Source organism: Girardinichthys multiradiatus, chromosome 1 (genome assembly GCF_021462225.1).
Source record: "Girardinichthys multiradiatus isolate DD_20200921_A chromosome 1, DD_fGirMul_XY1, whole genome shotgun sequence".
In the NCBI taxonomy this organism is placed as follows: Eukaryota; Metazoa; Chordata; class Actinopteri; order Cyprinodontiformes; family Goodeidae; genus Girardinichthys; species Girardinichthys multiradiatus.
Genome location: NC_061794.1, coordinates 35,882,480 through 35,905,348, shown reverse-complemented (window position 1 = coordinate 35,905,348; position 22,869 = coordinate 35,882,480). Strand labels below are relative to the sequence as shown.

Below are 22,869 nucleotides of genomic sequence, written 5' to 3'. Positions count from 1 at the left end.
GCTGGCATGCTGCTCTGAGAGTCACCCAAACTGGCATCGTACAGGTCCGTGTGGGGATTTCTCACACCAGCTGTCAGGCCTTTGTTGGTAGCTCTGTATGTCTGGAATGACTGCCTCTCAGAGCATGTGGCTCCACAATGGCAGGAATTCTCTGCCACACCCAGCTGTTGACAACAGAACGAGATATGGGTTATAGATCGACATATTTCCCCACTTTTCACACCTCTAGCAATCGAGCAAAGGTTACAATCCCTTTGCTTAGTTTTTATTTTTTACTGTTTACTTGACAAAAAAAAACCTTCAATTCAGTCTCATCTATCTATGCTGTCACTGCTGTGAACGTCCTTTGAATTGTGTTGCCCCCTGCTGGCTGCCTCTGTTAAGGATCACCAGCAGGTCTGGAAGTTCTCGTGTCTAATGGGCATTGATCTTCCTGCTACATGTGAGTCATTAGATCCAATCTGCACCCCTTAGTGAGTTTATGTTGTAATTACTGCTTCTAATTGCTTTCAATCCGCTCGCTTGTTGACTTTTCACATCATATAAAAACACAGACTAATTTTTTGCTTTTAGAGAATTGGACTATGACTGTGTGGATATGCAGGACATAAATCCCTCTGCGTTTTGTTAAGGAGGAGTCCTCTAGCTGTTTACTCTCACGTCCAATAAATCAGTGGCATTATGTAATACACGGAATTGTTGAGGTTGCGTTCTGCCTGTTTTGTGCAGAGACACCATTAGTATTACAAATACATCTATGATTTCATAGTATTTGGGGACTTTAGAACAATTTTTTTACGATGACAGTTTTGCAGTTTTAGAGGTCTAACACATTTTCAAGAAAAGGGTGTGTAAGTTGACTCAGTTTTTCTTTTTCAAATTACTTAGAAGTACAGTGCCTTGCGAAAGTATTCGGCCCCCTTGAACTTTTCAACCTCTTGCCACATTTCAGGCTTCAAACATAAAGATATAAAATTCAAAGTTTTTGTGAAGAATCAACAACAAGTGGGACACAATTGTGAAGTGGAATTAAATTTATTGGATGTGTCAAACTTTTTTAACAAATAAAAAACTGAAAAGTGGGGCGTGCAATATTATTCGGCCCCCTTGCGTTAATACTTTGTAGCGCCACCCTTTGCTGCAATTACAGCTGCAAGTCCCTTGGGGTTTGTCTCTATCAGTTTTGCACATCGAGAGACTGAAATTCTTGCCCATTCTTCCTTGCAAAACAGCTGGAGCTCAGTGAGGTTGGATGGAGAGCGTTCGTGAACAGCAGTCTTCAGCTCTTTCCACAGATTCTCGATTGGATTCAGGTCTGGACTTTGACTTGGCCATTCCAACACCTGGATACATTTATTTGTGAACCATTCCATTGTAGATTTGGCTTTATGTTTTGGATCATTGTCTTGTTGGAAGATAAATCTCCGTCTCAGTCTCAGGTCTCTTGCAGACTCCAACAGGTTTTCTTCCAGAATGGTCCTGTATTTGGCCCCATCCATCTTCCCATCAATTTTGACCATCTTCTCTGTCCCTGCTGACGAAAGCAGGCACAAACCATGATGCTGCCACCACCATGTTTGACAGTGGGGATGGTGTGTTCAGGGTGATGAACTGTGTTGCTTTTACGCCAAACATATCGTTTTGCATTGTGGCCAAACAGTTGGATTTTGGTTTCATCTGACCAGAGCACCTTCTTCCACATGTTTGGTGTGTCTCCCAGGTGGCTTGTGGCAAACTTTAAATGAGACATTTTATAGATATCTTTGAGAAATGGCTTTCTTCTAGCCACTCTTCCATAAAGGCCAGATTTATGTGGTATACGACTGATTGTTGTCCTGGACAGACTCTCCCACCTCAGCTGTAGATCTCTGCAGTTCATCCAGAGTGATCATGGGCCTCTTGGCTGCATCTCTGATCAGTCTTCTCCTTGTTTGAGATGAGAGTTTAGAGGGATGGCCGGGTCTTGGTAGATTTGCAGTTGTCTGATACTCCTTCCATGTCAATATGATTGCTTGCACAGTGCTCCTTGGGATGTTTAAAGCTTGGGAAATCTTTTTGTATCCAAATCTGGCTTTAAACTTCTCCACAACAGTATCTCAGACCTGCCTGTTGTGTTCGTTGGTCTTCATGATGTTCTCTGCGCTTTGAACAGAACCCTGAGACTATCACAGAGCAGGTGCATTTATACGGAGACTTGATTACACACAGGTGGATTCTATTTATCATCATCAGTCATTTGGGACAACATTGGATCATTCAGAGATCCTCACTGAACGTCTGGAGTGAGTTTGCTGCACTGAAAGTAAAGGGGTCGAATAATATTGTACGCCCCACTTTTCAGTTTTTTATTTGTTAAAAAGGTTTGACACATCCAATAAATTTCATTCCACTTCATGATTGTGTCCCACTTGTTGATTCTTCACAAAAAATTTGAATTTTATATCTTTAGGTTTGAAGCCTGAAATGTGGCAAGAGGTTGAAAAGTTCAAGGGGGCGGAGTTCTTTCGCAAGGCACTGTAACTGCAAATACGATTAGAAGAAAACTGAGAGTGATCATATTGCTCAGTATAATACTGTGCAAAGGTTTATGCTACCACTAATTTCTTCATTTCTTTTGCTTTCAAAAACAGTTTAAAATTCTATTCTTACTAAAGGAAAAGAAAAAATAATAAAACAAAACATGATTCCTGAAGAGGAATTCCTGGAGCTGAAGAGAAGAGGAATTGTGGCTGCCCCAATAAACTGCATAAGATAGAAAGAGTGCCTCAATCATTAGCGTGTTCTGATCTCATGTCAAAGTGGCCTGTCTCTTCTTATTCTAACCTATCTGTTTGTCTCTGCCGATGTGGTAACACACTGCTGTCCCAGGGAGTTATTCCAAGTACCTTCCTTCAGTCCTAGTCTTGGTCAAGCTTCCCTCCACTCTGCCAGAGATGCACCTCATGGTTTTCTGTGGGCTTCCTTATAGTTGATACTTTTTAACAACCTCTTTATTCTGCTAATGTGTTGGGCTTTGCATCTATTTTCCTTCTAGTGTATGTTACCTTTTGCTGGAGTCTCACCCTTCTATTTGACCTCCCAACAGAACAACGACAACGAGACACCACTGCACTGTGCCGCCCAGTATGGCCACACCCAGGTGGTGCGCCTACTGCTAGAGGAATTGACAGACCCCACCATGAGGAACTACAAGTTCGAGACCCCCCTGGACCTGGCCGCGCTGTACGGCCGACTGGAGGTGGTCAAGCTACTGCTCAGCGCTCACCCCAACCTACTCAGCTGCAACACCAAGAAACACACACCCCTGCACCTGGCCTCTCGGAACGGACACCTGTCTGTGGTGGAGGTGCTGCTAGATGCTGGCATGGACATCAACTATGAGGTGTGTGATGCATATTTGCATTTATTTGTTGCAACCTAAAAGCTTCTCTTCAAATCATCTTATTATGTCATGTTAGGCAACGTTCTGCTACTACCTCCCTCTAAAGCTGTTAAATTAAACACAAAGTTGTTAATCTCTCAGTTTGCATATGAACAGTTGTGATATGAAGACTAAGCCAATCTTCCTCCCTCTGATGGACCCTCAGGCTCCATCTTCGGATCCCACTGTGGCTCCCATCTGTGTGGATTGACTTTGCCCTCATTGTGCCCTCCTTTCCTTTAAAATCAAGGATGTGGGATCTGTTCAGAATCCTTCGGGCTCTAGCATCCTGCAGGGTTCAATTAGCACAGCCCTGTGAGCTGGAAAATGCACCACTTTTACTTCCCAACCACATAATTGTCTTTAAAGCTGCAGACTGGTTGGCTGACACTAAAATCTGGTTGTTGCCAAACACTGTTTATCTTGCTTGACTCTTACTGTAACCGGACTGGTTGACTCAGCTGGGGATTGGAGAAGGAAATGAACAAAATATTTTTTCCGCATAGCATTTGCATGTCAGAGTTGGATGCTTGAGTTTGTCTTTTTAAAACTCTGCCTCTTATGAGCTCCTTCTTTCCATACAGACAGAGAAAGGCAGTGCTCTCCACGAAGCTGCCTTGTTTGGGAAGACAGATGTGGTACAGAAACTCCTCAGTGCAGGTTGGTGCTCATAATCAATACATGAAAATAAATACAGTGCTTTTTAAATATATTCATACCGAATGAACTTTTTTGCATATTGTCTTCTTCTAACAAACTTCAGTTTATTTTATTGGGGTTTTCTGTGAACAAACAACACAAAGTAGTGTATAATTGTGAAGTGGAAGGAAAATGATCATTTTCCTAGCTATTTACAAATACAAATCTGAAAATGTGGTTTACATTTGAACTCGGCACCCTTTACTCTGATACCCTTAATCAAAATCGAGTGCAACCTAATACCTTTTACTGTAATTAGTAGAATAGAACAGAAATATCCTTTATTGTCCCACAGTAGAGAAATTCAGGTGTGTCAGCAGCAACTATAAAAAATCAATAAGTAAAAGTAGACTTGAAGAAAAACAAAATACAACATAAGAAAAAGAAATACTGTACAGTTATAAAAAATAAAAAAATGTCACTCAGATTAAATGAAACTTGCAACTGAGTGAGGTGATTTGAAAATGTACAAAAATGCTAATTTTTAAATATGTATGAGAAAACATCAACAACACAATATTTTAAAAAATGGGAAAACTGCAAATAGCAGCAGGGATGTAAACACTTATCAAGTTTGTTGGGAGCAGCAATGGTTAGAAAGTCTAACAGCTGCTGGGAGGAAGGATCTGTGAAAACCCTTCTTTGTGCACCTAGGATGCGGCAGTCTGTTACTGACAGAGCTCTCCAGTCTTGCAGCAGCTTCATGCATGGGGTGGGAGACGTTGCCCAACAGTGATGTTATTTTTGCCAGAGTCCTTCTGTCTCCCACCACCTGCACTGTGTTTAGGGGGCATCCGAAGACAGAGCTGGCCTTCATGGTGAGCTTAGTAATAATTAGTAAATAGAGTAGACCTGTGTGAAAATTAAGCTCAGAGGTTTGTTAGAGAACATTATTGAACATAGAAAGTCCTCAAAACCAAGAAACAGCAGGCGGATTAGAGATAAAGTTTTGAAGAAGTTTAAAGCAGAGTTACGTTATTAAGCAATATCCTAGTTTTAAACTTGTCATAGAGCCCTGTTAAATCCATCATCTCATAATGGAGAGAGCATGGCACAATTGCAAACCCACAAGACATGGCTGTCCATATAAACTGGCTGCCCAGACATGGGAGCATTAATCAGAAAAGCAGCCAAGAGGCCTGCAGTAACTCTGGAGGAGCTATAGACATCCACAGTCTAGGCCAACTGTTATTAATACACTTTACAAATATGGCCTTTATAGAAGAGTAGCGAGAAGAAAGCTCTTATTGGAAGAAACTCATTAGAAGTTCTCTTAGCAGTATTCCACAAGGTATGTAGGGGAAATGACAATATTTAAAAAGAAAGCGTTGCAAAGAAGAGTGAGTACATTTTTCCTGTCGTTGTGCAAACATGGTAGGCAGCTTTAATTGCAGTGAAATTTGGTTCTGCAGTAGCAGAAGTGTCACATAGGGACTGAATTTATATGCACACCACATTTTTCAGCTTTTATTTGTTAAAACTGTTGAAAATCGTGTACATTTTATCTTACACTTCGCATATACGGGCTACTTTGTGTTTTTCTGTCAAACAAAATCCCAACAAGGTACATTGTAGTTTGTGGTTGTAACGTGTCAAAATGTGACTTTTATTGTTTTTACAGGTATCGATGTAAATATTTTTGACCAAAAAGGTCTGACAGCGCTGAACACTGTCAAAGACATGCCCTCCCAGAAAAGCAGAGAAATCGCTGCCCTCATTCTTGGTAAAGTCCAAATAAGCAAGAGAGCTGCAGGGGAATTAGCTTTTGATTTCTCTGTGATGCAATCTTCTGTTTGTTACAGGGCATAAGACTGGAAAGCCCCCCGACATTGACCTTCCTCCTCCGCCCATTCCTCCACCTCAAGAAAGTCCCTGCCCGAGGAAGAAGGGTGAGATTTACCGAGATGTTCTAAGAAAACACAGAGCTTCTGTTTTAGCAGCATAGCAGTTCATTCTAACCTTTTTTAAAGGTAACCTGGACAAAGTGACGGAGCTCATATCAGGGCTGGCCCTAGGCCCCGAGGAGGAGAGCCCATATGAAGCTCTGTTTGAAGCCACTTCGTGCCACTCTTTAGACAGCCTCACCAGTGGCAAGTCCTCCGACAGGGACTCAGGACGGCCTGACAGTGAAGTTGGCAAGGTTGGCATTATATTAACTGAATCCTACCGTTACACAAATCACAAGATAGATCAGTACACCCAGGTTTAAAAATATGGGGAAGTCCAAATCCTCCACCAGAGGGAGATAGTTCTCCACATTGCATACAACTGGGATTACAAAAACCCCACCAATATACCTGCTTCTGTGCTTGTTTTAATTGTATACTTTTAGCCATTATCTTAAAATAAAAAGAATAATTTCCAGATATTACAACAGTATTGATTTATTTTTGTTTTTTACAGAAAGATCGTATTGTGCACCCATCACATGCTGCTCCAGGTCATGAAGACGAGATGAACTCAGAGGTAAAGGTCACAAGGCTACAGCAGCTATTGCAATTTAGCACACTGACTTTATACAAGCATCCCTTTTAGCAGATTAGTAAGTTTGAGTTTTTTTCAATAGATTTATGTTTGCACGTGTACACAATAATAAGAAATAGAAAGAAAAAAAAATATATATATATATATATATATATATATTTAGTTTGTTAATATTTATATTAACAAACTAAATAAATACACGGTTTCCCCGCAAACACCCGTAACAGTCAGAACCCCCTAAAGCTTACTCTTTTTTAACACCATGTTTTTCTACCATGATTTAAGCTACCATAATGCAGTATGTTGAAAACGATAACATTAGTAGTAAAATAAGGTGAATAATATTCTGGTACCCACTTTATTACAAACTGATATGATCTTTGACATATTTGTCTGCACATGATGAATCTGAGACTTTCAGTTAAGTTTGTTGTCATATATAAATTATATAAGGATTTGTTTTTTAGCTTCCCTCTCAATATTGATCCCACCTCTTTCTGGCTGTGTGTGAATGTTAGTTTTTTGCAGTTATGTTATTTTTTTCCGAGTTAAGTGAATCTTAAATCAGGTTTTCATTTTTTGAAATTAAGCCTCATCCTTGAGTACTTATTTAATATTGTACCCACAAAGAAATAATAGGCATCATTAGAATGCTTATTATTTCACACTAAAATAACTAATATACCAAAGCTATTCACTGATACACAGTAAATACATTTGGGTCCAATACTGACCCTTGTGGGACACCAGCAACATCAAGAGAAATATCACCAGCAAACAGAACAAACCTGAGTGCAATTTATTATTTTGATCTTTGATTTATTCTTGTTCTTTACACCTCAGCTGAAAGGTCCACTTTTTATTTTCTCCACTTTAGGAATCATTAAGGTACAAACCTTCACACCTTTTGAAGAGTTCTGTTCTCTTTTTCTGTAGGTCCTTTATACAGGTAGCAGCGCAGATGAAAGGAGAGAACCAGCAGAGGAACAGGAGGATCACACGTACGAGTTGTTGCTGACCGCAGAAACCAAAGTCCCACCACCCAGTCTGGAGTCCCAGTCCAATAAAGGTAATTGCGAGCTTTTAGTAAATCCAGAGGGAGGAAGATTGGGAGATTAGGTGTAATTTTCCCATTACTTTGTTGCTTTATGGTTTAAGTGGTGTGTTTGTGCTTGGCTTTTTCTTTTGGCACATTTGAGAAGTTTGTTTACCCAAGTGTTTAAATCAAGATCTCTTGCAACTGTATGAGCCCGAATGCATATTTTTTCAGATCAGCAGCATCACAACATACAACCTTTTGCATGTGCGAAATATATCTGGAATAAACAGAATTAAATTAAGAAGTCATTTTGATCTGTAGCTGTTGATGTAGATGTTTAAAAATAACCATTAGGGCCATCTGGCTTAGTCAGCTTCAGCAGCACCAAACCATTTTTTAAAACCTCCCCGGCTTGATGGGTTTGAGTATAATCATGTTTCCTCTATAATGATAAATCGTGGTGTTTAAAAAGAAAAGGAACACCTTACTTTGGCTGAAAGGTTGAATGAATAGTTTTTCGACCTGCTTTAGAACCATTTCATCATGTCTGCACTCAGTTCTGTTCAGCTGGCGGGTCGATCAATCTAAACTCAGACTGACATGCAGATAATGTCACTGTGCATTAAACATGATATTATTATAAATCGCTTCCGTTATCCTGTGCATAAGGTTTCTGCTGGCAGTCAGAACCCCTAACAGATTCTCTGTAATTTAGATCGTATTGAGATCGTATCCTTCCACTTGACTGACTCCTTTGTTTCCTGTCTCCTTAGATGAGATTGCCACTACACAGTCTTCCAACATTATCCTACCTCAGGTAATGAGATTTCCTACCATAATTCCTCTGTGCTAAACTCTTTCCCGTTGCATCCAAATTGTGCTAAACTTTGGTTTAGTAAAATTTCTGTCTTAGTTTTTGTGAATTCAGTGAAAACTTCTTTAAAAACCAATTAGATGGAGACTCTTTTTGGATCTTTATAATGTAGCAACATGTTATACTGGGAAAATGCAAAAGTTTAATTTCTAAAGTAGCTACGCCGTTGCCATATTTCCTGGTTTCTTCAATTTGTAAGTTTAGAGATGAAATAATTATCTGTATTTAATGCTAGGTTACACTTTTGTAGATTTATTTTTGCAAATTTTCTTTCTTTAAAAGATTTCTGATATTCCTAAACATTTTTAGCAGCATTTAGTTTAATTTAAGTAGATTGGTGTTTAGGACCCTGTGAAAAGATATCTGTTTTCCAGCTTTATCCTCCTTTTCAAGAACTTTGTGATTTTTGCTAATTAAATTTGCAAGAATTAAATTTAGTTTTTTATATATCATTCCAAATTAGGGCTGGATAATATTAGAAAAACATGCTTTATGCAATAATATGAGTGAATGTTGCAATAACAACTTGTTCATGTATTTTTTTTTTTTCAGATTTATAGCAAACATAGACCCCACATAATGATAAGTCTATCTAGCTACTGGGAAATAAAATTTTATTCAGTGTTTTGATCTCAACAGCAAGATCTCATTAATAACCTTTTGCTGTTTTTGAAATGAAGCAACTTTGGTTTAGTTTTTAAATGATGTTACCCCCTCTTTACCTCCTTCAACTTTCTATGCTGGAATACACAACAATTTTCCCAAATTATATTATGACATAAATGGCCTGAATACATTGTACCTAAATAATTAGTCAACACTTATTGCTGCCCAACAACGATGCATTATTTCAATGAGCATTAAGGAGATCCACAGATTTGTCCATATCTGTATCTTAATTAAAGATATCAAAGTTTCAAAAATAATCAGGAAGCAAAAACCTTTCTGAATTTCTTTTTGCCCCTGAAATTGTACAAAGCAGAAGTTATACTCTAATTTGCCCTAAAAGGACAAAGTAAACCTTTATCTGCAGATCTGAGATCAGACCTTCTGCTGAAAGAACCTTGCAATAAAAATGTAACATTTTTGTGCTATTGTTTAAAGAAAGATGATTGCTAAACCCTCTTTAAAACACCAAGTTATATCTGTAGGTAAACTGATCTCAAACTGTGTGACTTCTTGATTTATTGCCTTCATATTATTAAATCTCAATTATTTCTAATCATTCAGGTAGTGGGTTTTGCCCTTTGTTGCCACCCACCTACATCCCCAACTGATTCCCTTTGTATAGATGTGCTTTTCAGCTGTCTTGGCTGTATGGCGTCATCTGTGCTTTAATCAGTCCTGTGAGCTCATCGCTATATTGCATTAATGCATTTAATGTTAGGACACAGTGCGGATTAGTCTGTTACAGCTGATATGGTTGGCGACTGCACAGGAATCCATTGGAAATTAGCAGATGTGACTAAACTTTTGATTGTCTCCTCTTTCAGCGCAAATCCTCTGTACCTCCCAATGACCTTACACCTCCAAGTAAGGCAAAAGACAGTCTGCACCCTCCTGCACGGATGGTTCCACGAGCACCGGGAGGTGAGTCCTCTGATTATAGATACCAAATAAGGTCCAACAACCACAGCTGTTTATTGCTGTGGGTGTAAGAAAAGATGCTCCGACCCGATGGATCCGAAAGTCACCAGCCAAGCACGTAGATGAAACCGGAGAGATGCATTTGAGTTCGATGCATCTAAGATGGGCTGGCTTGCATTAGGCGCGCCGACGGAATGCACAATTGGCATTCTCAGGCAGCAGAGCAGCTTTTCCCCATTGGGAACAGGATGATTGACATCCTCTGGCAAATGGGCAAGGCTCCTTTCATTGCCAATATGAAACTGAATTCTTGATCAGATTGTGACATTCCCTACTGCTGGGGACCATGAGGATGATGGTTGCTGAATATACGGTGCTACTCATTCAAATTAAGAGCCTTGCAAGAAGTATCTTTCCTCTTTCTGTTCCTGTAAACGAAGCCACAAAAACACAAGTTTACTCACTAGTTAAACTCTTCTCTGTTGTGTCCTCATGTGTTTGCCTCTTGTTTTTGTGTATTTCATAAAAATGAGCCGCAGGTTGAGCCTCAGAGCTTCTGCTCATGTGGAAGTGTTGCTGCTGGTAAGGTTCATCTGTATGACTTCTTTGTCTCTCTGTGGATGGTCAGGGATCAAACCTAACCACTCTCTGTGGCAGGTAGAGTAGGTCTGCAGGGTCAGCAATATGACCATGTTTATCGTCTGTCAAAACCACATTGCTGTTCTCAGCAGGAATGTTAAGGTTCCTATAAGATTCCAAGTGCACGCTTTTTTGTCGTGCCCCCAGAGGAGGATTGTTGTGAGTATTCTGCACAGATAGTGATTCATAAACCTGGGCTTCTGTTGTACATGGAGGCAAACAGAGCCTGGTATATGCATTTTTTTTTTTTGTTGATTTGCAGCTTTTGTAGCATCTTTTCTATTCAGTTTCTGGTCACTTGTTGCTGTTCCATTCCCAACCTACAATGCTTTGCAAAAGTTTTTGAACTGTCTTACAGTTTGTCACCTTACAACAGCTGTGAGATCTTATGTGATTGAACAACACAAGACCACAGTTGAGAACTGGATGGAAAATCAAGCATGATTTTCAAAATGTTTTACAAAGAAAAAACCCCCGAAAAGTGTGGTGTGTCTATGCATTCATGTTTTATTCTTCGTTGCAAAATAGCCTAAGATCTGTCAAATTGGATGCACAATGTCTGTTGCCATGTTTTTTTAAATTGTCACCACATATCATCAGTTTGATTCAGACATGATCCAAATTGTGCTTTTGCAGCTCTGGCTGCATGTTTGTGTCCATGTGGAAGGTGCACCGTTGCCTCAGTCTTAAGTCCAGGTTTGCTCTGGATTTATCTCCATCCATCTTTCCATAAAATCTGACCAGCTTCTCTGTCCTTGCTGAAGGAAAACATCCCCACAGCTTAATGCCTTCACCACCAGATTTCACCATGGGGGTAGCGTGTTCAGGTTGATGTGCAGGGTTAAATCTTCTTCCTCATGTGTCCTGTCCGGGGCTTGTGGTCAGCTTTAAGTGGTACTGTTTTGTTTTTTTAAACAATGTCTTGATGAGACATGAAGGCAATTGGTTGCACGGGATATTTTTCCAGAGGTATCAGAATAAAGGGGGTTGAATACATATGCATTGATACGTGTTTGTTGTTAGAACATGTGAAGAAGTTCACAGGGTTAATACTATGAATAGGTGCTGTATGTCTTGTACCTATTTCATGAGACTTACTTTCAGGACAGAAATAGTTGTTGTTTTTTTTTGCAGCAATTGTGAGCAGAGATCTTTAGTAGCTTTAATAGAATAGAAGGAAATAGAAATGTCCACTTGCCTGAAGCTCCATGGTGACTTACTCAAAGGAATGAACTGAAAACAGCAGATTTTTCCATGGATTGACTTTGGAACGACACAGATGGAGGAGTGACGGCTAGCTCGGCCTCCAAGCATGACATCATTAGTCTGATATTTGAGTGGTCGATGTTGTCAATTAAAACACACACATATCGCCTCTGTGGTGACCTCACTCCTGTGCTTAATATCCAGTTATTATCTCATTGTTCATGTGCTTAACTCCCTTCAACGGTTTACACCACATGGGGCTGTTGGGTTCACACTGATGTGCTCATTGGGCGTTCACACTCCTCCAGCTGCCAAGGAGAGCATGGGTGTTTGGTCGTGATCTCGACATGTGTACAGAACACTTGCTCACTCCTTGTAACGCACATACACTAAAACTCCCACACACACCTTTTTTTCTTTCCGTCGAGGCATTATTTGGTTCACTCCCTCACTGCAAATGGTCCCTGAAAGTACAGAGGAACATCGGTGAGCTCAGTTGGAATCAGTTTGTTATTTTTATCAAGCTTCCACTTGCATGTAAAGCGCTCATTTTGTGTAGAACAGCGTTTGCACAGGGCAATTGCTTTCCTGCGGTTCTGCTGCCCCAGATCCGCTGTCACCAAACACCCCAACCCTGTCACCCCAGTAGAGCCCACACACATGCACACTCCCACAGCATGTGTCACAGGACTAATTATCAGGAGTCTGGCTGCTAGAGGATAGGGTGATTCAAATTTCCATTCCTGAGCAACCCTTAGGGTCTAGAATTAGCAGCCAGAAGACGCAGAGGGTGGCCGGTAAACGAAGCAGAAGGCTGCAAGCATCGGTACATTGGAGGAGAGGACAACTACAAAACCGGGTGGAGAACAGTGGGTTTTGTTCTCTTGAGGTTAGTTTGTTTTTAGAGGAGGCACAGTTGAGTTGCGGTAGATTTCAATGTGGAAAAGAAGCTTAGGTAGCAGTAATTCCTTTGGGAGAGGGAGGGGGGGAAATGGAATTGTTTTTAATAGCACTTGCCTTCAATCTCATTTAGGATTTGTCTTCGGTTAAGGACGGCCACTGTAAGTTTTATTCTTTATTCTAATATTGCATTAAATGTGTGTAGGTTTGCACAAGAGATTATTTAGTTGCTTGGAGAGATTTCTGACTGGAAAAGCTGACCTTACATCCTGATTGAAGCACAGCAGCTCACTGAGATGACTTGCTTCAACTCTCTGTTACAAAACACAGGCAGCCTGTGATTGCCGTCAGACTGCTGCAAGCTGGCTCTGGAATTCACTCATTTCTTCTGCCAACAAACGCCCTTTCCTTGCTCCGTCTCTTCTCTCTCCTTCTTCTTCCCTCCGTCACTCCTGGTTGGAAACAATTGCAGATCTGTTTCAGGGTTTGTGTAGGTGGTTTCTTATTAGCCTTCTTCTCTGGATCTGCTCTTCAGTTGGAAGTCCACTTTCTAGCTCTTTCAAGCTGCTTTCCTTTCATTGTCCCTTCCTTTTTTCCTCTCTGTTCAGATAACTCCGAACCAAGCCAGGACCAGGAAGCAGGTGTCCCAGAGCAGTTCACTGGCCTTTTGCACGGATCCTCTCCCATCATTGACTGCCGCGAGGACGCCTTCAGGCTTCCAAGTGTCCTGCCGCCCAACCAGGGCCAGCCAGAAACAAGGAAACCCACCAAAGCAAGAGAGGAGCCACCATCCGCTTCGCGTTCTCCTAATCGACCCAGCATGGCCGCCATCCTGACGGACTGTGATCCAAAAGCGATTTATGCCACTGTGAACAAGGAGCCCAGGGACTCCGTGGCGGGGGCAGGATCTGGTGTTAGGATGCGCCCTCCTGGCGACCTGAAGCTGGCCCGTAGCCTCTCAAAGTCTGACTCTGACTTGCTGGTATCGCCTCCCGGTGAGGAGGAAGGGGGCCTGGGAAACCGGAGTGAGTCTGTTTCTAACTGTAGCACCGGCAAGAAGAGGCTCGAGAAATCTCCCTCCTTCACCTCAGAATGGGACGAGGTAAGCATCTGCTCTCTGAGTACGGCTATGCATTTTGCAGTAATACACCATATCCATTGATCGTTTGGAGCTTTATTTCAAGATAAAAGTAGGCTAGTTGTGTTTAAATTCTTCCTCTGTCTGTGCTATGCAAAATTATACAGTTTTTTATATTCCGCAGTACTGGTTGAATTCAAATTCAAATATTAACTGTAAACACCAGTTTGATTAGTCAGCTATCTTGCTGAAAGGGGAGCTTAAACATCTTGAACTCAAACCTCTGCGAATACAGCAGTTAATGCAAAATCTGTTTGTGCATGTTTATGGTAAAATATTTAAATGAATGCGGTTTAATTTTTTTTTTTTCCCTAGCTTCACAGTGGAAATTTTACCTGACCTTATAATTTTATTTTATTTTCTCAGTCCTGACTTGTTTGAGTTTTTCCTAACTAAATATATTCCCCTTTCTATCCATTCTTTGTTGTCTGGATGTGGTTAAAGAGCTAAAGAGAGCTTCTGTGAAAGAAGAAGATTAGAGGAGACTAGAAGATGGGGATGAAGCTGAAAGAAGGCATAAGACAGAGTTTTGGAACTTTAGACTGATGATAAAGAAGACTCAGATTTGCTCAGATCAGACAAAAGGCTCTAGTTCTTTTAGAGACATGGAAACCATAATGTAACAAATGCACAGGAAACACATTAACCTTACCAACTAGACTTCCTTTGAGGGAAAAACTCTTTTCAACAGTTTCATCTGTGGCTTATTAGACAAAAAATTCAATATTTATAGTTAGTAGGTATAGTTTGTTATAGCAGAATAACTTTTTAAGTAAACAAATTTTGATTAAAAAAATCACAATATATACCTAGACCAATGCGTTATTGGTACATTTTTCTCTTTATCCCATTTATATTATTTTGGTAGAGCTGCAGAATTAAAGATTTAAGCCCCCTGTCCAATTTTTAGCATAATCTGCATATCATGTCCAAGTAATTACCCCAGGTCTCTCTGTTCTTGAAATCCAAACATGAAACTCTGCATGCCTAACCGATGGAAAAACGTCTGGCAAAAATATTCCTACATCTTGAACTTTTTCATGTTTTGTCACATTCCAGTTGTGATTTTATGGGGTAGATCTAAACAAAGCACTTCTTAATAGAGAAGTGAAAAAAAAATTATCCAGAATTGTCTATGTTTTTTTTAACCAAACATTTCTTGAAAAGTGTAGTGGTGTAAATGTATTTGGCCTTCCTAAATCAGTACTTTGAAGAACCAACTTCTCTACGATTACAGCTGAAAGTCTTTTAGGGTAGGTCTCTATCAGCTTTGCATTATCTAAAGGCTGAACATTTTCTATGCAAAAAATACCCAAGTTCAGTCAAACTGGATAGGGAGCATCTGTGAACAGTTTTCAAGTCTTGACACAGTTGGCTAATTGGATCAGGGTACGGACTTTGACTGGACCATTCTAACAGATTAATATGCTTTCATCCAAACCATTCCACAATGGCTGGGGTTGTATGTTTAGGGTTTGTTGGAAGGCACGCCTCTGACCCAGTCTCTAGTGTTTCATAGCTTCTTAACAGGTTTTCCCTGCAGTTTACCCTGAATTTTCTTTCCCTTCCTTTTTTTTTTTTTTCCAAGTTTGACCATTTTTCTTGACCCTAGTAAAGAAAGGTATCCCCACAGCATGATGCTGCCCCCACCATGTTTCCCTGGTGAGATTGTGTATTTGCAGTGATGCAGTATTACCTCTGCAGCTGTAGCAAAATAATATAAATGGGATTAAGAGAAAAATGCACCAATAACGCTGGTGATTTATTTTTAAATCAAAATTTGTTTACTTGACCAGTTGTTAAACCACACTAAGTGATTTTCTTGCAGGCCAATTTGAAGAGTACCTTACTTCCTTATCTTTGTCATGTGTCTTATATAGTTTGTAGCAAACTGCAAGCAGAACCTGCTCCATATTTGCCAGATTTATGGAGTGCACGGCTAATAGTTGTACTGACAACAGAGCTATGGACCTCTGCAGCTCCTCCAGAGTTACCCTGCTCCTCTTGGCTGCCTCTCTTGATTAATGCTGTCCTTGCCCAGACTAACAATGTAGGTGGATGGCGATGCCTTAGTATGTTTGCAAATGTGCCATACTCAATGAACAGTACTCTGTGAGTATCAACAGTTTTGACACTGTTTAGTAACCGAACTCACTTTTAATTTTTTCCCACCTTTATCCCTGACCTGTTCGCTGTGTTACCTGGTCTTTGTGATGCTGTTTGTTCACTGAGATGCTCTAACAAACCTCTGAGGCTGCACAGAACAGCTGCACAATCTATCAAATCGCAATCATTGCAACATCAATGTGAGAAATATACACAAAACAGACCATTTGCATCAAATGTGTAGTTAGCCTAAATGTTTTGGAGAAATTTAAAACTGCTTCCCACAAGCAGTGACATCATAACAATATCCAGCAGTAAAATCCCAGTGTCGTGTTTTCCTAATATCTTGCAGCCGTGATTTATACTGGGATTAAATGGTGGCTGTTTACTAAATAGGCGACTTCTGAAGTCAACTGGTTGAAAGGATTTCACGTAAGAAATTGTGACATAAGAAAATATGAAAAGGTTCCATGGGTGTGGATACTTTTGTGAGGTACTGCATATTGAGCTGGTTCATGCAGAATTGGTGGTTTCTTCACTCCCCTACCGGCTGTGTGCTGATAGGACTATACAGCCGATTGATAAAACTTCCACCTCTCTTCTCAAGGACAATGGCGCATCTATCAGCGTTGACAGTCTAATTCTTGCAAACACACTCAGACTTACATTCGCACCCTGAAGATTCCACCGTGCCCTTGCTAAATCTTTACTTATCTGTGTGTTGCTTATCCCTGCTGAGATTTTTTGTACTATTTAAGACTCTATTCTGCCAAGAATAGAGTCTGAAATGTGATTTTTTTTTCCTCCTATCTTACTTTACCTAAATGTGTGATTTCATTACTTTTCATAGATTTTCAGATTTCTCAGAAGGATTACCAGCAAAAGCCAATTATGATTAGTATTTCATTACTTTTTCATTGATTTTTAGTTTTATCAGAAGGATTACCAGCAAAAACCAAATATTATTAGTAATTTGGACTTTAGCTCCTCTTACACCAATGACCCAGCTTTCTTAATTAGACTACAATGGACTGGTATTACTTAGTTCAACTTCAGTATCAGTAAAAGCAATATATCATTAGCACCTGAAAATGTGGATTATAGCTGTTTTGTACCAGTGACTCAGCTTCCCTAGTTAGAATTCAGTGGAATGATGAGACTATTAGATTTCTCAGAAGGATTCATAGATTTTTAGATTTCTTAGAAGGATTCTAGTATCATTTGATTTGTTTTTCTGTGTCTGTATCTATGTTTATTTTCTTTGTGATTGTCTTGTAATTGTATGTAGGGTGCTTTGAGTGTCTCGTTACTGAAAAGCGCTATATAAATAAATTTTACCTTACCTCTTTAGTTATAAAATTGTATTGCTGCCTCGTTCCCTCACAGTGAATACTCACACACAGCTGAGAGAAATACACACTTTAGTTTGTAATATTTTTGCTGGTGTGGACAGGTTTGTATACAGGTTGCTGGACTAAAGTGCAGACTGTAGTCACTGATGGATATTTTTAATGGTGGTATGTTGAGGCTGTCCAGCTTTTAGTGTTGCTGCAACAGCATTTTGTTTTGCCTTGATATAGACTGGTAATGGTCCCTACAGTAGACATTACATGTAAATATCTAATTTACTCATCACTTGGATGTGAGTTTATTATTTGTCAGTGATGAATAGCCAGATACTACATTGCTGTAGCTGCAGTTCCCTGCGGACCAATGGCTTTCAGTCAGAGTTGCACGCCAGCCGCAGTGCAGCAGGCTGCCGATGAAGAGGAGAAGGTGGTCTTCGAGGGGCATTTATGCACGACAGCAATTCGACCCGGTGTTTGCGCTGTCTGGAAATACTCATGTCAACACTTCCAACTTTAGTTGCTCTGGGATGTACTCTGGCCAGTAGAAGGCTTTTTACAGGAAACACTTCTCTGGCCTGGAGGTGAATTGTAAAATCTTGGCAGGGAGGCCCATTCAGATTTGTTGCATTGTCAAGGTAACCTTGTGTATTGGATTTTTTATTGATAAGAAGATCAGAGGTTATTTTCTCTTGATCTGAGTTTTGTTAAAATAGAAAAGGCAAAAGTGACCTTCATTATTTTGTTGTTGTGTGACTGGCTTCTGTTGAAGCATAAAACACAGCCGTCTGCTTGGTCAACTCACCTTTTTTTATGGGAATTTACCAGTTTCACCAGATTTAACACAGGATTTTTTTCAGGACTGGCATTTCAAAGTGTTTTCTTAACTTTTTAATTATTTATTTAGATATTAACCAGGTGGTGTGTTAAAGACATGTAGCAGTCAAGTTAAAGATCTCAAACTAACTCAATACTCTCATTATGGGAGCCTTGAAGACTGCAAGCAGCTAAATTAAATTTAGTTCATTTCAGTACCAAATTACTACAAATGTCATCTCAAGGTACTTTAAAAGACAGTTTCTTTTCATAATCAATCATTTCAAAGCAACTTGGTCCGAATGGCGTTTAAATCCAGTTCAATCCAGTCATACTGTCAATTTAAGATCCAATTACTTTTAGGCCCAAAGTTCTTAATAGCTCTTTCACATTTAAATTTAAATGTATTTTTATTAAACAAATGTTTCTGAAATGAAATTAGACAAATATGTCTTAAAAGTTGATAAAACAAAGTTAAAGGGGAATTAATTAAAAAAGGAAATGATCTATTTATTTTTATTTTTTTAACGAAACAGCATGTCAAAAATGTATACCCTTCTCAAAAGGCAATGGTAACATCTTTACTGGCATTACAGCAATCAAACCCTTCATTTTGACAATTTATCCTTGAATAGCCCCATGACTTTGAGGTTGAAAGGCCATCGCCCTAATCTTTAGCACCCCTCACAGATTTCCTTATCAGATTTAAGTCATGACTCTGACTAGGCCCCTTTAAAATGTTAATATTACTTCCTGTCAAAAGAAACATGGCTGTTAAATGAAAGACGACCTTAAGCCGAATTCTGCCAGAGGTATGGTTATTTTGGGCCTTAACTGCACATACAGTCCACCTCATTTCTAATTATAGTCCAGTACAATCAAATTTAGTTGATCATATGATCCCAATTTAAAAAAAAACAACATTTTGTTTCTAATTAGACAGACATCGGTGTTTCTAAAGGAAAATAATGAGCTGAGCTATTGTAGAAACGTGTCAAAAATTTGACCTAAATATTTGTTTGTCTGTATTTCCAGTTGTTCTTGTACTTGTTTTTTCTGAGCTCAAACCAGAGTCCTAAGTTCTATTTTCAATTGCTGATACTTTTTTGTTGTCATTTTCATTTCACTATAATTGTAAGCTGGGTTGTCTCATACCCTAAATTTAAATGAGCCAATTATATCTATGACTCCATTTGTAGTACCCCTCACATGTATTGGTAGCAGCGGTATATAAAACGGATAATAAAACAACTTTAATGTAATCTCAGGCTAGTAGGAATTTTAAATTCATGATCCCTTTGTCCCGCTGTGGTAAAAAGTAACGTCTGAATAGATTTGCTTCCTTGTTTCTTTCTTTATAGTAGTCAGTATGCGTGAAAAAAATCATACATGATATCTGAAAAATGTCTAAACAGGCTTAAATTTCTTTCTTCGTTTATTACATTTTTAAATCTTTGTTGAATTACATCTTAGCCTAAAAATGTAGCCAAACAGCCAATTATAAAATGGAAACTTTTCTTAAACTATTGCCGAAAATGTTTGTAGTCCAGAGGAGTAACAAACTCAAATAAGATCTTTTCTCAGTCTTTTTTTATTCCATCTGAAATGGCTTGCTTTCTGACAGAGCACTGTACAACGCAGTTGTTCAGTTTGACAAACACCCCCTTCTCCTCTCACAGTGCAAGAGGAATCCACCCTTTTGGTGAGCGTGAAGTAAACCCACCATGCACAAAAACTAATGTACATGCAAAAGCTGCACAGAACAGAAGTTGTTGTCTTTTTGCATCACACAGGTATATGCTGCTGCCTGAACTGTCCTGCTTTAGATTCATCGGAGGGCTCCAGGTTTCTATACATTTTTAAAGTAGCTTTCTGGCAGAAGGTACAACGCCTCATTTTTAGGTATTTATTCATCCCACTCGAGTGAGGTTTTGTACTAAATAAAAAGCAAACTGAATTGTTTTGGAATTACAGTAGATTGAAAAATTAGAGTTTGCTCCTGTAGAGGAAAAACAAATTGTACATCCAAAGCAAGCTGAGCTGCTCCTGTCATTGATGTCGTGCATGTCAAGGCTCCTTGGTATGCTCTCTGTTGCAACCTACAGATTGTGTTTCTATGAAACAGCCTGTCGGCTACACCATCAGCATCACAACTGTATGCATGGAAGCAAGAGTGACTTTGAAATGTACAAGCACTAAGCTGTGACGTACAAAATTTAAGCCTGCTGCTTCTGAAAGGAGGCTTTGAAGAAGCAAGCTACAGGGCTCAACTCTGTCCTTTCTGGTGAAAAAGATACCATGATCTTCTCTCTCTGTTTTTAATTCCATTTTAAATGAGAGGAGTGAATTGTGAATTGAGTACAACTTTAGTAAGAAGAAAGTTTTTTGTCACATGAACATTTATTCAGGTGCATTCGAGGTCTGCGCTCAGGACCCTCAAATGTTCTCTCGTGTCTCTGAGAGTAAGCCCTCCTGTTCTTGAAATGGAACCTTTTTAATATTTATTTTTAGTGCAGAGGAATTTGTGAGGAAAGTTGCAAAAGGTTGATTGGCATAGCCTTGCCTGCACTCTCTTTAATGATGCTGGGCGAGTCCTCTAAAACTTGAAAAGTCCTTTCTCTATTTGTTCTGTTTGCCTTCTCTTCAGCCCTTATCACTGCATCTACAGAGAGTGCCGGGCTGCTGTGGCAGCCGTCTTGCTGGTCACGACTGGCTGCTCCACAGCTCTCTATAGAGCTATTTGACAGAATTTGGTCTAGGGGGTTCCCAGAGCGCTGCCAAACCCACCCCCTGGTCCATTTGCACACCCTGCTTTGCTAAATATTCCGTCTCTTTTCTTTTCTGTATCCGTCCACCTCCCTCTCCTCCGTTTTTTTCTGCCACACATCTGTGGATGCTCTTCCTCTGTTTTCAAGACAAGGAGATTAGACTTGCATGAGGTCCTGGCCTATGCATTTCTCCATTTAAGAAGCTCAGAGTGTGACTGTGCATGTGCGTTTTTCATGGTGGGTGCGTAAAGCGCATGCTAATGCAGGTTGGAGAGATGACAATCCAAAGGGAGAGCATTGTGTGAGCCGGCACTTAGAGAAAAGAAGACGTAGGGCTGCAGACAGAGACAGAGGGTCACTATCTGCTTCCACCTGCACTTTTTAATTTCACTTTTGATTCACACTCCACAGGCCCACTAGTCACTATGAAACCAGCTTTTGTGAGTATTGATTCCCTTACAGACAACAGCTCTGTTGGAGCATTATTAATCTTGTCAACTTCTAAATGACTCAAATTCAAGTATTTTGGTGGGTATTTGTTTTCCATGAAAGCCTTTTGCATTGTTATGCAGTGATCAAGCAGTACAATGGGGCAAATTACTGTTTGTTTTTGATTTTTTATGTTTTTAAGTTTGCTAGTTATGTTTAGAGATGCACCAATTAGGCTTTTTCTGGCCAGTGCTGATTCACTGTTTTCTGTAAAGTCTGACTTGGCGATCCGATTCTGACTGGTTGGTGCATCTCTAATTGTGCTACGTTTTGGTGGAGAAATGTTTTCTGCAGCTCTGCAACCTATAAGGAGAAAGCCACATAGAGTGCTGCATGAATGAGACCTACTGAGATCATTTACTGCCATACTTCTGTCACTTGAGAGAGGAAATTTCCTGGATTAAAAAAAAAAAAGCCTGGATTGTTTGGTGGTAGTGCTGAAGTGCTGCTTTTCCTTAAAATGCTACCACGTGATTGGGTTATTTCAGGAGGACATTGGTGCAATTGCTGACGGTGCTTTGTTCTGCTATGGCTTTGAGGTGTTGGCAACTTCCATCGAAGGTGGGGTGTTTGTGTTCCCTGTGATGCTCCTATAGTTTGCAGCCAACTCTTGCTTTGTTGCCAATTTTAGCCCCTGTTGTCTGGATGGACTCTCTTTGCCTCTCTATGTGCCAGGTGGCCTTCATTGTCTCCCATAATCACTTTTTCTAACTTTTTTGCCTGTTTTTTTAAGATTTTAAAGGCTGCTGATGAAAAGATATTTTAAAATCCCAGCTCAGTGAAGTTATTGTGCTCAGTCATCCCGGAGCAGCAGGCCCGCTGTGAGCAGAATGATAAATAGGTTCAGTCACACCAGGACCGTCTCCCATCATTGCTGGCTCTTCAGCTGTTGACCTCCACCTTGCCGATGACTTCTGGCCTTTCTCTTTGTTTCTCTCTGTTCATAGGGAGTTCCTCTAACAATGAGCCCCTCCATTTCTTCTCTCTGTATTGATTCAGTCCTCATGTGTAAAAAATACACGTTCTCCTCTCCGTTATTTCTCATGCCTCTCAGCATCTTAGTCCTCAGCCATCATTTTCTTTTCTCCTACTGTCGATATAATTTACCTTGAAGAAATTTGTGGCTCATATCCCCTGATAAGGATATATATGCCCAATTCCTACACTATATCACACCTGTCTTTTACACCAGCTGCCTGCTAGTCCTCCTTCTCCCATTATAAAATGCAAGTAAAAGAAATGCACCAAAACACAAACAATGGTGTGTATTTTGTTCCTTTATCTATATGAAGATTTGTGTCACAGTGTGTGTTTCAAACCAGGGTCAGACTGTCAAATACTTTTTCTGTGATTGTTG

General features: G+C 39.9%; 1 protein-coding gene across 7 annotated transcripts in view; it reads left to right on the top strand.

Annotated features, from left to right (window-relative positions):
* LOC124865884 (ankyrin repeat and SAM domain-containing protein 1A-like) overlaps positions 1-22,869 on the top strand; it is an 85,605-nt gene that overhangs the window by 35,401 nt on the left and 27,335 nt on the right. For all 7 annotated transcript variants that reach the window (XM_047361403.1, XM_047361396.1, XM_047361380.1 and 4 more), the window contains 10 exons: positions 3,086-3,382; positions 4,006-4,081; positions 5,742-5,843; positions 5,923-6,009; positions 6,091-6,260; positions 6,524-6,586; positions 7,541-7,673; positions 8,417-8,460; positions 10,011-10,107; positions 13,458-13,951. In XM_047361403.1, the coding sequence (XP_047217359.1) occupies positions 3,086-3,382; positions 4,006-4,081; positions 5,742-5,843; positions 5,923-6,009; positions 6,091-6,260; positions 6,524-6,586; positions 7,541-7,673; positions 8,417-8,460; positions 10,011-10,107; positions 13,458-13,951 (1,563 nt within the window). The remainder of the gene's footprint in view (positions 1-3,085; positions 3,383-4,005; positions 4,082-5,741; positions 5,844-5,922; positions 6,010-6,090; positions 6,261-6,523; positions 6,587-7,540; positions 7,674-8,416; positions 8,461-10,010; positions 10,108-13,457; positions 13,952-22,869) is intronic.